The sequence below is a fragment of the Colletotrichum spaethianum genome, assembly GCF_022836535.1.
Source record: "Colletotrichum spaethianum MAFF 239500 DNA, contig21, whole genome shotgun sequence".
Classification (NCBI taxonomy): domain Eukaryota; kingdom Fungi; phylum Ascomycota; class Sordariomycetes; order Glomerellales; family Glomerellaceae; genus Colletotrichum; species Colletotrichum spaethianum.
Genome location: NW_026054791.1, coordinates 812,579 through 825,398, shown reverse-complemented (window position 1 = coordinate 825,398; position 12,820 = coordinate 812,579). Strand labels below are relative to the sequence as shown.

Below are 12,820 nucleotides of genomic sequence, written 5' to 3'. Positions count from 1 at the left end.
ACGCCTATTCATTCCCTTACTCATCACCGTCACCTGAGCCCGAGCCTCTCGTGAGGATCGCCGCGCTTCCGGTGCCCGGCGTGCGGCCAGTCTTCTTCTTCGCCGCCTCCTCTTGCTTCTCCTGCTCAATGTTCTTGACGTAGTTCTCAATCTCCTCCACGGGGAGCATCTCGATCGTCTTGCCAGGCGCCATCAGCGCAATCTCGATATTCTTGGCTCCCGTCTGGACAACCTCGAGAAGAGACTTGATGGCAAGTCGGATGGTAGCCTCTCTGTCCATGTCCTCCTTGTAGTTGCGCTCGAGGAACTCGCGAACGGTCTTGCTGGAACGGCCGATGGCGTTGGCTTTCCTGCAAGGGGTTAGCTATCATGCATTGTATTGCGTACGAGTTTCGGGTTCGTACCATGCCGAATAGATGCCAGAAGGCTCAGTCTGGTAAAGACGCGGGACCTTGCTGCCGCTGTCGAAGCCGACAATCAAGGTGCTGATGCCGAAGGGGCGGACACCACCACTCTGTGTGTACCGTTGCTGGACGCCGGCAACGTACTTGGTCATGTACTCGATGGAGGCGGGGTCTTCGACAGTCAGTCTGTGGGACTGTGCCTCTAACCGCGCCTTGTCGACGAGGATACGGGCATCGGCGTTCAAGCCGGCGAACGCGAGGCAGACGTGAGTGTCGAGAAGTTGAATCTTGGAGGGAGTAATTCGGGTATCTTGCAGCTTCATGGCTGATCGCTTTTCGCATCCGAGAACGACGACATCTGAGCCCTTGACGCCGACCGCACATGTTCCTATGTCACCAGTGAGCCGGGGTTCGCCCTTGACTGTGGCGGGCAAACAGCATTACCTCGCTTTACGGCTTCACCAGCGTACTCGACCTGGAAAACGTGTCCATCGGGACTGCACGAGTTAGCTGGGCGCCGCGAAATACATCAGAGTCCAGGGGCAGTCGTGACGAACCTGAAGACTATTTGCGGCGTGTTAGCATGGCACAGTGAGATTGCGGGCAAGAGGGGGACATACCGGACAGCGCTCTGTCATATCCTGAAGCCATGGTTACTGATCAAAGGTCCGGTTAACGGATGTATATGGTCTTGGTTGGGTTGGCGAGTTGTTGAATGGTGCGGGACAATCGCCGTGGATGAAGGGGTGCAGTTGGTGGAGGATATGGATGGAGTGCAGTAGGTAATAGAGGCAGGCTGCAGGTCTGACGAAGCTTCGGTACCTGCTGGCGTGGGAAAGGCTGAAAAGCTCCAGGAGCTCCTGCGCAGCCCGGTGAAAGTCCGGGTAATGGACCTTCCTGAAGCTTAGAGGAGCGTCGGGCCCGTGCCGTATTGTGATCCAAGCGCCTCCGCTCTGTTCGACGACTACCTAAGTTGCTAAGGTAGTTGTTTGGACAACATGAGATTCTTCCCGTTTGTCAGCACCCATCTCCCACTCCCTGTGTCATCTACATCCAAACCATATGTTGATCTGGTAAGGATTTCGTATTTTCAACCCAATTAGTGGCTTTTGTTCCCATGCGACTGGTGTTTGCTAGAGATGCCGCACCCTGCAACATCACTTTTATGAACAACAAGAGAATAAGACGATTTCCCCAAAAATGCAGAGCTGCAATTGGCCGGCTCACTAGTTGACTGTGACTGCTTTTAGCACGACTTGGTCCAAGGGACAATCGTTCTTGAAATGCTGATTGCACACCCAGCGATCTTCAAAATCAACCAATTCCCACCCACTACCCAAATGCAATGCGCCTGCGCCAAGCCGTCAGATTGTCATATCAACCATCGCCGCGTTTTCTTAGCGTATCCATCATGCCTGTATGTTGATGTCCAGCATCAGACGAAATGAGAGCCAGCTCCGTTCAAAACTTTCCAATGTCAGCCCACGATCTACTCTGGAGAACGTCGGCGATGTCTTGGCCCTTTGATCTCAACCGCAACTTGAAGTTCTCGCACCACATGATTTCTAGCTCGCCGTCCCTCGAAGACGCGTTGATTTCCCGGTAGTATTCCAAAGCCACAGCGAGGGGTGCGGCCAGCAGGTCTGGCTGAACAGTCGTCGACAGCGCAAAGTCCAGGGCCCTGCATATTCTCGAGGCAAACTCCCGCCGTTGTTGGTATCTGGCCAGGTTGATCTGCAGATGGGACGGCAGGTCGGGGTACATGTTGGGAAAGTCTTCGATGACGGGTTGAAAGATGGCATGGTGCAGGCTCTCGATGCATCGATGAAGTAGCAGCAACGTCATCCAGTGGTACAGGAACATCACCGACGAGACGCCGTCCTTGAAGGCAAAGCTATCGGCAAATGGGATCTGCTGTGTGTCTGGATCATCTGGCTCTTCTATCCAGTATGCATATGGGTGCTCGGCCGTGGGAGCGCGAGCAAAAAAGTCCCACTCCTCGAGCCTCCTCTCCAGCTGCAAGCAGTTCTCCAGCAACTCCTGGGCCTTCAATCGGCGCTGCAGAGTGGCAGCAAAGGGTGTCGTTCGGTCGACCCGAGCGAATATACCAGGTAAAACGGTAATGATATCGAAAAGTCTGTCGAAGAGAGTCTTGGGGTGCTGTTCCCAAGGGATAGTGCACCATTCGATGGATGACAGGAAGGTCGCTTTTCTATGCAAGAGAGCAAGGGTAACCTTGCCAATGAGTTAGCTTCCAGTCATCCACTGATTCTAGTGGTGCGTGTTTCTTACAGCGCTGCATCTATACACTCTGACGAAAAAGTGGTGGGTGGGAAAGTGTCGGAAGTAGGCCGGTCCCAGTTTCTTGACGACGTCTAGGTGCTCCTGAGGAACACCCCAAGGGGTGATGCTGTTGGTTATGAGGGAGGATGTATTTTGCTGCAAGCCGTCAGCGGACTCGTCCATGGATGCTAACGGGCTACAGACCTCGAACAGAAAGGCGCAAATTCCCTCTGGGGGCCATTGTCGTTGCTTGTGGGTAGAAGGCTTATCATGACTTGCGCATTCAGGTCCATATCGCTCCCGTTGTCCCAGTTTTCGACATCGACTGGCGAGTAACCCGGTAAGACCATCCGAAACTTGACCTGGCTCTGCCCCTCGGCCTCCTTCAAGACGTTTTGGAGTACAGTATGCAAAGCGGCGATCTGCACCGCATACACGACACCATTGTCAGACAAGGAGATCAAGTCGTCCCATGCCGGTGTCAAGGGTTCTGCTGGCGTCAAATGCGGGACCTCTTGTTCAACGGTGTGGCTCCTCCCGCTCCTCCTCGAAGACGACTGTACTTGGCGTGGCGGATGAGACGAGCAGCGACCGGCATCATCTATGGTTGCGGTGATGAAGACCATTTCTCGCTCGTACCCAGCACACTCGCGGCCGCTATCGACGCATTTCCGACAGAATGGGCGTTCGTTGTCGCACTGGTTTGAGTCAGCAGCTCAAAGGCGCCCTCAGCCGCAGCTCGTCAGGAACTCACTTTAACTCTCCTAGCCCTACACGTCTCACATCCCTTGTACTTACCGCGAACTCCAACCATATTGATAACAGAGTGGCTCTTGGTGGCAGATGTTGCGTAAAGAAATAATAACCATGGCTCGGCTTGTCTTGTCAGGACGAGCAGGGGAGACAAGCGTCTATGCTGATATATATCATATCAAGTGCCGCAGGGGGTGGCATCGACAAGAGGCCCCCAAAAGGGCGCGGTTCGGGAGCTTCTTACGTGGGCCAGTGCCGATGTCTGTGGAGGGGGGCCCTTGGGCACACACACGCAAGACCTCGCAGGACCGGATTGATGGTGTGCTGCAGCCCTACTACTGAGAGTGAATTATGACAGCGTATGATACATCCAGGAGCAAGGACTCAGTCGCTGGGGACAGCTTGGGCGAATGAGGTGTCTGCGGGTATGGCATGCAGTCAGGCCGCTCCGAGACGATCAACTAAGGCCCCCTCCGCGATAGTCTCAGGCGGTGCGCGGGTAGATTGCTCCCGGCGAGTGCAGGCGAGATGTGATGCGGTGCTTGGATCATTATGTTTGCCCTTTTCCCTTAGACGATTGGAATCTAGGCGATATCTAGGCATTCCTTTTTCAGCCAACTCGTATGCAAATCAGCGGGCAAGACACGCTGGAAGGGGAAAGTGAGCGTAGTACCACCGCTTGTGTGCATTCGTATGTGTGAGATGCCTCGGCCATTCAGAGCGACCGTTGCAGTGCGACCAGAGATGGCCGAAGCAGACTATCGATCGAGGGTTAAGAAAAATAAAGTGTAAACGATCTCATATCCCTCCATCCCTCGTCCCTCGTCCTCCCCGGACGGGACGGACAATTCGCACGTTCCAGGTATGGCTCCGTAGGGCTGCATGCCGTAGCAGACCGAGGGCAGGGGTTCGGCTCGGAGGCCCCACGGGGGAGAGCGGATCCTGGCCCCGGATTGGCTGCATCGGAGCTGACGTCGGTGCGGCCGCTGAATGCCGCGTTAGTAAAGGGGCCAATGGGAGCGCAGCAAGTGAGATTCTTACCAGGGCTGCCAGGGCACCACTGGCAACCGGTCAGCCAAACGGCGCGGAAAGCCCGGTCGGACCAGGGAGCCGCCGAGAGACATGGACACAAGGGGACCAGGGGGCAGAGTGGGAATTCGACAGGCAGGGACATCCAAGAGACGGACTCTGATGATCACACCGCGACCACCGAGCCGGGAGTTGGTGACGAAGCGATGTCATTGGGAGTTGGACGTCTGCTACTCCCGAAGCTTGGGTGGCTGGGACGTACCACAGCCAATTGATTTGCTTAGGGGCCTGTGCTTCTTTGCACATCACCCGTCCTTTGCATCTCCTTTGTCTTGGGAACCATCCGAGGTCAGATCGAGTCACCGATTCCAAGGCTGCGGGGGGCTGACTCGAATCTGCGGGGCCGGCATGTCTCTCCTGTTTAATGAATCGAGCTGCGGCTGAGACGCCTGGGGCCGTGTCGCTCATGGCATCACGTTTTCGTCAAAACGACCGATGCAACAAAGAGACGTGACATTTTGGTGAGATGTTGAGGGAGAGGGAGGGTGAGGGTGAGGGGTAGGAGGGTGAGAGTGAGGGTGAGAATGAGGTGGACGGGGCAGGATGCATGGCGGGCTGTAATCTCTTTGGGTTTTCAAGGTACGTAATTCGAGTATCTTACTACATAGCGTATATCTGCAGAGGCTTTTCTGCTCTTCGCCGCCCTCCTATGAGACTAGAATTCCAAGATATGTCCCGATTAGGAAACATTGTTTTCCCCACGCCACGGATTGGTTGGGGCTTGGGGAGTACCGTCATGATACAGCAACAAAAAAACTTCTCTATCTCTTTCTCTCTCTGTCTCTTTTACAAAGCAATCCACTGCTTCTATCCTCGGATGGAGGGATGGATGGAAGGTGAATGGGCTGCCAAACAGCGGGGCGATGTGATGCCTAGCTAGTCACACGACTTTCTAAAGCCTTTATCACCCGCACCTCGACAGGCCGGTCAACCGGACTCACATCCGGCGGCCAGGGCTGCTTCCTCTGCTCCATTCAGAGATGGGGGGTATCGTTCCTTGGCGATTTCTTAGACGTATTTGTAAGGGTTCATGATGCCGTTCTGATTGGTTCAAGGTCAGCATTCCTTCAAGGCGCCAGGCAGGGCTGATGATGATTCCACGGAAGAGAGGAGGGTCCATGATGTGGGGGTCACATGATGACGGATGGAGTGACGCAAGAGTGAGAGTGGGAGAGCAGGGGTAAATAGGCAGAGCGACAGTAAGACGACAAGGGAGAGAGAAGAGGAGAGAAGAAGGATGAGGAGGAAACACGTACCGGGTCATAGAGGTTCTTGATCTGCTTCATCAGCCCAACCATGGTCTCGTTTCGGCTGTATCCAATGAAGCTCTTTTTCGCCACGCCTAGGCCGTGCTCGGCGCTGATGCTGCCTTGACGCTCCTGGATCCACTCGTACACGAACGGCTCGAGGACCTTCTCGATGCGCTTGTCGTACCGTCTGACGGCGACGTTTAGGTGCAGGTTCGAGTCACCCATGTGGCCGTAGCCAACGACACCCACAGCGGGGAACTCATCCGTGTCTCCGACGAGGCCGGCCTCTTCCATCTTGGCCTTGGTGTCGTCGACGAGCTGGTAGAGATCCTTGAGCGGGATCGACACGTCGTACTTGTACGTGCCGCCCCAGTGGCCCAGGCACTCGGGGATACCCTCGCGCCATCCCCAGAGGGCCTTGCTCTGCGTCTCGTCCTGCGCGAGCACGCCGTCCGAGACGATCTCGTTGGACATGACATCCTCGAGGAACGCCTCGAGCTTCTCGTAGTCGTGGTCGCCGTTGGAGCCGCTCGTCTCGACAAGGCAGTAGAACGGGTGCTCGCCCTCCAGCGGCCGCTTGTTCTGGCGCACGGCGTGCACGAGGTCCTGGCTGCGGGCGTCCATGAGCTCGAACGCCGACAGGATCTCGCCGAGCTGGCCCTTGGCGGTCTTGAAGGCCTGCTGGGCCTTCTCGTACGACTCGAGGCCGAAGAAGGCGACGTTGACGGCCTTGGAGCGCTGCGGGCAGATGATGGAGACCTTTGTGATGATGCCGATGGTGCCCTCGCCGCCGATGAAGAGCTGCTTAAGGTCGTAGCCCGTGTTGTTCTTGCGCAGCTTGCAGAGGTCGTCGACGACGGTGCCGTCTGGCAGCACGGCCTCGAGGCCGAGCACGTTTCCGTGCAGGCTGCCGTACCGGAGCAGGCGCAGGCCTCCGGCGTTCGTGGCGACGTTGCCGCCGATGTGGCATGAACCCTTCGCGCCCAGGTCCAGCGGGAAGATGTAGCCCTTCTCGGCCAGGTACTGGTCGGCGACCTCGAGGATGACGCCAGCGTCGACGACGAGAGTGCCGCTGACGTCGTCGAAGGAGTGGATGCGGTTCATGCGGCTCATGTTGATGACAATCTCGTCAAAGACGGGCACGGAGCCGCCGACGAGACCCGTGTTGCCGCCCTGAGGCACAACGGCGAGCTTCTGCTTGTTGCAGTAGGCGAGGATCTTGCTGACCTCGTCCGTGGAAGCGGGCTTGAGCACCAGGCGCGACTGTCCGCGGTACTTGCGCAGCCAGTCCTCGTTGAAGGCGGCGATGTCGTCGGCCGCGTCGGCCGTGACGCCGTCAATGACGCCAGAAGGGCCCAGGAGGTCCTTGAAGTAGGCGGCGTGGGCGTCGGTGACCTCGGCGAAGCGGGAGTCCCGCTTAATGTCCGGGTACGCGGCGGAAGTGAGCTTGACCTCCTTGAGCCCGTCGGCCTTGGAGGGTCTCACAGCGGTGGTCGCGATGCAGCGGGCGGCGGCGGCGGCAGCCGGGGCCGAGACTGGCCGCAGAGCATGCCGGCCACCGGAGCTCAGGAGCGACTGCCTCCGCGCCGCTGCGCGGAGGAGGGGCTGAATTCTTGATCTGGAGGCCATTGTGACTGGTGCGTGTGTCTTGACCGAGGTAGGACGGGGGAGAAGGACAAAACACCGGCCCGGCTGGGTTGTGGACCTTTTCACTTTTTTTCTCTTCTTTTCTCTTGGAGAGGTCCCAGCGGACTGATGAGCTGACAAAAAAAGTAAGAGGTTCGCAAAATATTTGGATGAGCCGACCGCCCGCCCGATTTCGGCTTTAAGGCGCCAAACCCCTGTAGCATTCCCTCCAGTCCCGGTGGCGGGGGCGGAATTGCCTACCCGGTAGCATGACGAGGCCTGCTGAACCGCCTGTAACTCCAGTGGCTCTCGTCATCGACGTCGCTCGGCGAAAATATCTCTCTTGCCGTCGGCAACACTTTCCTTTTGCCGAAGGCCGTAGATTCACGCTTCGAGCGGCCATCAACATCAGCATTCCACAATTCGACCCGACATTTCGCCGTTTGTATTGGTTGACTCGGATAACGGGACATCTAACGGCAGATAGCCGAACAAATAAACTCACGGACAACATACTTCAGACGACGAGGTTCCGGCGCACAAAGCTCTCATCCGAGTGTCCTAAATAGATGGTCGCTTCGTCATCGGAATGCAGACCGGCTCTCAAGCTTTGGCACCAGCCGGCTTGGGAACCTAGCTCATGGCACGCACGATGAACCGGGCGAGCAGTTTGAACGCTTCTTCTCACTTCGCAGCCGACGCTCGATGCAACAACCAAACTCAGCCATCTTCGCCTCGTTATTGCTTAATTACATATTGCTAGTGAGGTTGCCCATGTTCGACAACGACGACGAGTGTTACACGGCTCAAGTTGACAGATGGCAGCATCTCTGCAGCAACTGTGAAGACATAACAAAGAGGAAAGAAGTTTTGCAGGCCCAATCCTCGCCAGATGGCATCCACCAAGGCACACTCTTGCAAGTCAAGTTCCGAGAGCACGGGCTGTGTGTCTCACTCAGCCACCGTCATTGTGCATTGAAAGCCATTCTTTTTCCTCTGGGCATTATTTGCAATACTAGACACTCGGAAGGCCAAGTATCGGCGAATACCTAGTCCTTTTGTATCGGGCTCGAATCCCTCGGCCAACGTTCAAGTGTCTGGTCTCGGCTTCGCAGCTGCCAAATCCTCCCATGTTGGAACAAGACCTGCGCTCGTTATTCTTCATCTCAATCCGTTGTCTCGGCCAGGGCCGGCAGATGTCGTAACATGGTTGGGGCGCCGATCAGATTGCGCATCGTGTCTCGCGCTTGGTCCGATAACTACGACTGACTCTACGAGACTTTGGACCAGCGGCTACTGAGTTCCAAACTACGAAAGTGAAATACTTTGGGTGTGATCAGACGGCCCTGTTCAATCTCCGTTCGATGTCTTGACGCGGCCCTCGTTAGAGTTAGCGGATTTGCATTCATGCACTTCTCAGCCGTTGGCCACTCACAAACGGCTGTGGCGACGTAAGTTCGGGGCGGTTGACGGGTGATGTGCAGAATAGACACGTTGCAGACAAGCCGTCAGGAATTCGGTTTGCAACGGCTGTCATTCCCAGTCGGGAAGTGGCTGAGGGGAACAATGTTCCAAGAATCTAGACGCCTGAAGCAGGCCATTATCCGGGATGCAGTTAATAGATTGAGACGAATAGCATAAGATAGATCCAGTGAGCCTCCCCCTTTCTCTTGCAACTGACTTATCCGCGACGGCGAAGACATGCTCACATTCCCAAATCGGAATCACGGCCACTATAGCATACTCGGGGATCCCTGCTGATCAGCTCCTAGCATCATGGCATGCATGAGGGACTTCGGCAGTGGGACGAGGGGGCGGGCCCTTTCTGCGCTGGGGGGAAGACAAGCCATAGGGAGGCGGTCGAAGGTGAGTGACGACGAGCCCAAAGACTCGAAGGGTCCATCTAGCGGCGGGATCAACGGGGTCCTGGGCTTCAAGGATGGAAGGGAGAGCGATCCTGATCGTGGGAGTGGACAGCGTGGAGAGACGGGAGACAGGCTCTTGTTTCAGAAAGGGCCTCACGCCTGGGGGCGACCTCGCAGTCCTAGTGCTGCGCGCGACATCCCTCGTCTGTACTCGTCTGTACATTAAGAAGAGGGTTTGGTATTTGCCAGGTGGAAGAGGACGGGACGACGGTATTAAACGACGGAAGGATCCCCCTATTTCAACGATCTATGCGTCCGGTCCTCTTTTGTTCCATTTACTCGTTGCGCATCGTGAGTTGTTTTGTTTCTTCAAAAACTCCACGAGACTTCTGGCAGATACTCTGTACTTGTGAATACGACCGATCCTTGAACGCGAAGATCTTCAAAGTCTGTTCCCTCGTCCCCGGCAGATGGCCGGCTATCGATAAGACAAACTCAGCGTCCCATCCCAGCGCCTGCAGCGGTTGAGCGCTGCCAATCAACTTAGCGAGCCGCTAGCATTGCCCGAAATGACGTTCACCACCGAAAGCCCTCAGGGGGCGCGCCCGCTGTCAGGCTCAAGTCTGCCCGGCAACGCAGGGTGCAACGAGGAATTCCCCGAGTTTTGTTTACACGACCACTCGGCCGGCACCCACCACCGCTACTCCTCCACCGCCGGCAGCCACACCTCTACATCTTCACCCACGTCCACGACCCCTACCACCCCGACCACCGCCGAATACATTTCCCCTCCCGCAGAGAAACCATCACCCATATCACGCGACCGCACAAGCAGCGGAGCCAGCAGTACCACCACCGCCTACTCCCGAGCCCGAGGACAAGACGAGACAAAAAGGAGTTGCAAGCCCAGCGGCTGCAGAGGTCAGGAAGCAGCAGCCTAGCGCTAGCACGAAAGGAAAGCACAGCGAAGAAGAGCCGATTCCGTTCTGCCACAGGATCTTCGCCCGCCGACGCTCTCGCCGCCGTTGAGCCGCCGCATGACCAGGGCTTGACGAGGATGGCGTTTGCTGAACAGCAGAAATGGATCACGGTCCAGCAAAAGACCTTCACCAAATGGTACGATCGGACGCCGCCCCTCCAGCAGGAAATGCGCCCAAATTTAGATCGCGAACATGTACTGACACTGGCGTTTTTTTTGCAGGATGAACACCAAGTTGGAGGCTCGCCAGCTTGAAGTGAAGGATCTTGTGGCTGATCTGAGCGACGGTGTTAGTTGAACCCCTATTTCCTGATTGCGGGGTTCTTGGCTTACAGAAACTTCCACCACAGGTCCTGCTCATCCACCTCCTAGAATGCCTCTCCAACGATACCCTCGGGCGCTACGCCTCGAAGCCGAAGCTGCGCGTGCAACGGTTTGAAAATGCCAACACGGCGCTCGACTTTATCAAGGCTCGCGGCATCCAGATGACCAACATCGGTGCCGAGGATGTTGTTGACGGCAATAGGAAGATTATCCTCGGTCTCATCTGGACGCTCATTCTCCGATTTACCATCAGTGACATCAACGAAGAGGGCATGACGGCCAAGGAGGGACTGTTGCTGTGGTGTCAGAGAAAGACGGCCTGCTACGACGAAGTCGAGGTCCGCGACTTTAGCGGCAGCTGGAACGACGGACTTGCCTTCTGCGCCCTGCTGGACATCCACAGACCAGATCTCATCGACTACGATGCCCTGGACAAGTCGGACCATCGCGGCAACATGCAGATGGCCTTCGACATCGCGCACAAGGAGATTGGCATCCCCAAGCTATTGGACGTTGAGGACGTGTGTGACGTCGCTAAGCCGGATGAGAGGTCACTGATGACCTACATCGCCTACTGGTTCCATGCCTTCTCCCAGATGGAGAAGGTTGAGAACGCAGGACGCCGCGTGGAGAAGTTTGTGAACAACATGGCCGGCGCCTGGGAGATGCAGAGTGCGTACGAGAGGCGGATGAGGGAGCTGCTGAGGCAGATCAAGGAGCAGATTGAAAAGTGGCAACAAGCAACTTTTCAGGGGACCTACGCCGACGCCAAAGCGCAGGCGACTGAGTTTGCTGCTTTCAAGCGTGGAAGGAAGAGAGAATGGGTTGCCGAAAAGAGCGAGCTCGCGACCCTGTTGGGTAACATCAAGACGAAACTAGGCACATACCGGCTGCGGCCGTACGACCCTCCACCAGAGTTGTCCCTCGAGACGATGGAGAGGGAGTGGTCTGCTCTGTCAAAGACGGAGATGACGCGCGCACAGCTGATCAACGAGACCATCAGAGAGTGAGTGCTTCCCTCATGTGAGAGCCTTGGCCTATCTTTGTACTGATACCTTTGCAGTATCAAGAACGCGCTACGCAAATCCTTCGCCGACAAGGCCAACGACTTCGCCATGGCACTGAATACCATGCAACTGGCAATCTCGGGTCTGGACGGTGACGTCGAAGACCAGCTCCACCATGTCCGCAAGCTCAGCGACAACTTGCCGCCGCTAGACAAGTATCTCGAGACCATCGCCGCCGTGGACGCAAAGTGCCAGGAGGCCAACATCGAGGAAAACGATTTTACCACATACACGTACGACGAACTTGTTTACGAGCACGGTCTCGTCAAGTCGTCGGTGCAGAAGAAGCTCGCCTTCCTCGACAACCAGATGGTCGCGCGCAACATGACCAACCTCACACCGATCCAGCTCGAGGAGTTCGAGTCCGTCTTCCGCCACTTTGACCGCGACGACACCAACTCGCTCCAAGAACTCGAGTTCAGCGCCGCACTCGCCTCGCTGGGTCTCGTCTTCTCGGAGGACGAGATGCACGACTACTTCATGGACACGTCCAATGGCCGCGACCACGTCACATTCGAGCAGTTCATCCGCTTCATGGTTGAAGTCACTGAGGACCAGAACACAGCCGAGCAGGTATTCCAGTCCTTCCGCGAGGTCGCCGACGGCAAGCCCTACGTCACCGAGATGGACCTCCGCCACTCCCTCGTCCCCGACGAGGTCATTGATAAGCTCATCGAGATCATCCCTCCGCACAACGGCCCAGACACGGCCGAGGACCGCGGCATGCCGCAGTACGATTACATTGCCTTCATGGACAAGCTCATCAGCGATGAGAAGGGGGCTGACACCACGGTCCCCAGTGGCGTGTTGCAGGAGCGCACCAATCGCTCAAGCATGCTGCCGCCCAAGGAACTCAAGTTGAATGGTAATCACTGAGGAAGGCAACTGGAGATAGCCAAAAACAAAGCATATAACTCAATACAAAAAAAAGTATCAATCAACCAAAACCCACCCCACTGGCAAAAAACAAACACAACACGCATACATATATGCACATACGCACACACGCACACACACACAAGGGAACATCAAGGAAAACGGTCGCGGGAGGCAATCGGCGGCGGGCTTCTCTTCTATCAAAGTTCTCCTTTGTTCTTTTATACACAACAACACATCACACATATCCGAAACAAGCGGGCACACCACAAGACACTACAATACTGATATCCCCCTGGGAGGG

At 56.2% G+C, this 12,820-nt stretch overlaps 4 protein-coding genes across 4 annotated transcripts; 1 reads left to right on the top strand and 3 right to left on the bottom strand.

Moving 5' to 3' along the window:
• Positions 1-16: 16 nt before the first annotated feature.
• ColSpa_08190 (proteasome subunit alpha type-4) lies at positions 17-1,055 on the bottom strand (the record flags this gene model as incomplete). Its single annotated transcript, XM_049274402.1, has 4 exons — positions 17-350; positions 405-825; positions 849-914; positions 1,025-1,055. The coding sequence occupies 4 exons, from the start codon at positions 1,053-1,055 to the stop codon at positions 17-19; spliced, it is 852 nt and encodes a 283-aa protein (XP_049130359.1).
• Positions 1,056-1,865: 810 nt separating this feature from the next.
• ColSpa_08189 (uncharacterized protein) lies at positions 1,866-2,870 on the bottom strand (the record flags this gene model as incomplete). The annotated part of the gene is made up of 2 exons (XM_049274401.1): positions 1,866-2,616; positions 2,713-2,870. 2 exons carry the CDS (start codon positions 2,868-2,870, stop codon positions 1,866-1,868), a joined length of 909 nt encoding a protein of 302 aa, XP_049130358.1.
• Positions 2,871-5,537: 2,667 nt separating this feature from the next.
• ColSpa_08188 (putative D-xylulose kinase A) lies at positions 5,538-7,408 on the bottom strand (the record flags this gene model as incomplete). Its single annotated transcript, XM_049274400.1, has 2 exons — positions 5,538-5,570; positions 5,786-7,408. 2 exons carry the CDS (start codon positions 7,406-7,408, stop codon positions 5,538-5,540), a joined length of 1,656 nt encoding a protein of 551 aa, XP_049130357.1.
• Positions 7,409-9,839: 2,431 nt separating this feature from the next.
• On the top strand, positions 9,840-12,516 carry ColSpa_08187 (alpha-actinin-like protein 1; the record flags this gene model as incomplete). Its single annotated transcript, XM_049274399.1, has 5 exons — positions 9,840-10,191; positions 10,218-10,386; positions 10,472-10,538; positions 10,600-11,579; positions 11,637-12,516. The coding sequence occupies 5 exons, from the start codon at positions 9,840-9,842 to the stop codon at positions 12,514-12,516; spliced, it is 2,448 nt and encodes an 815-aa protein (XP_049130356.1).
• Between the last annotated feature and the right edge of the window lie 304 nt (positions 12,517-12,820).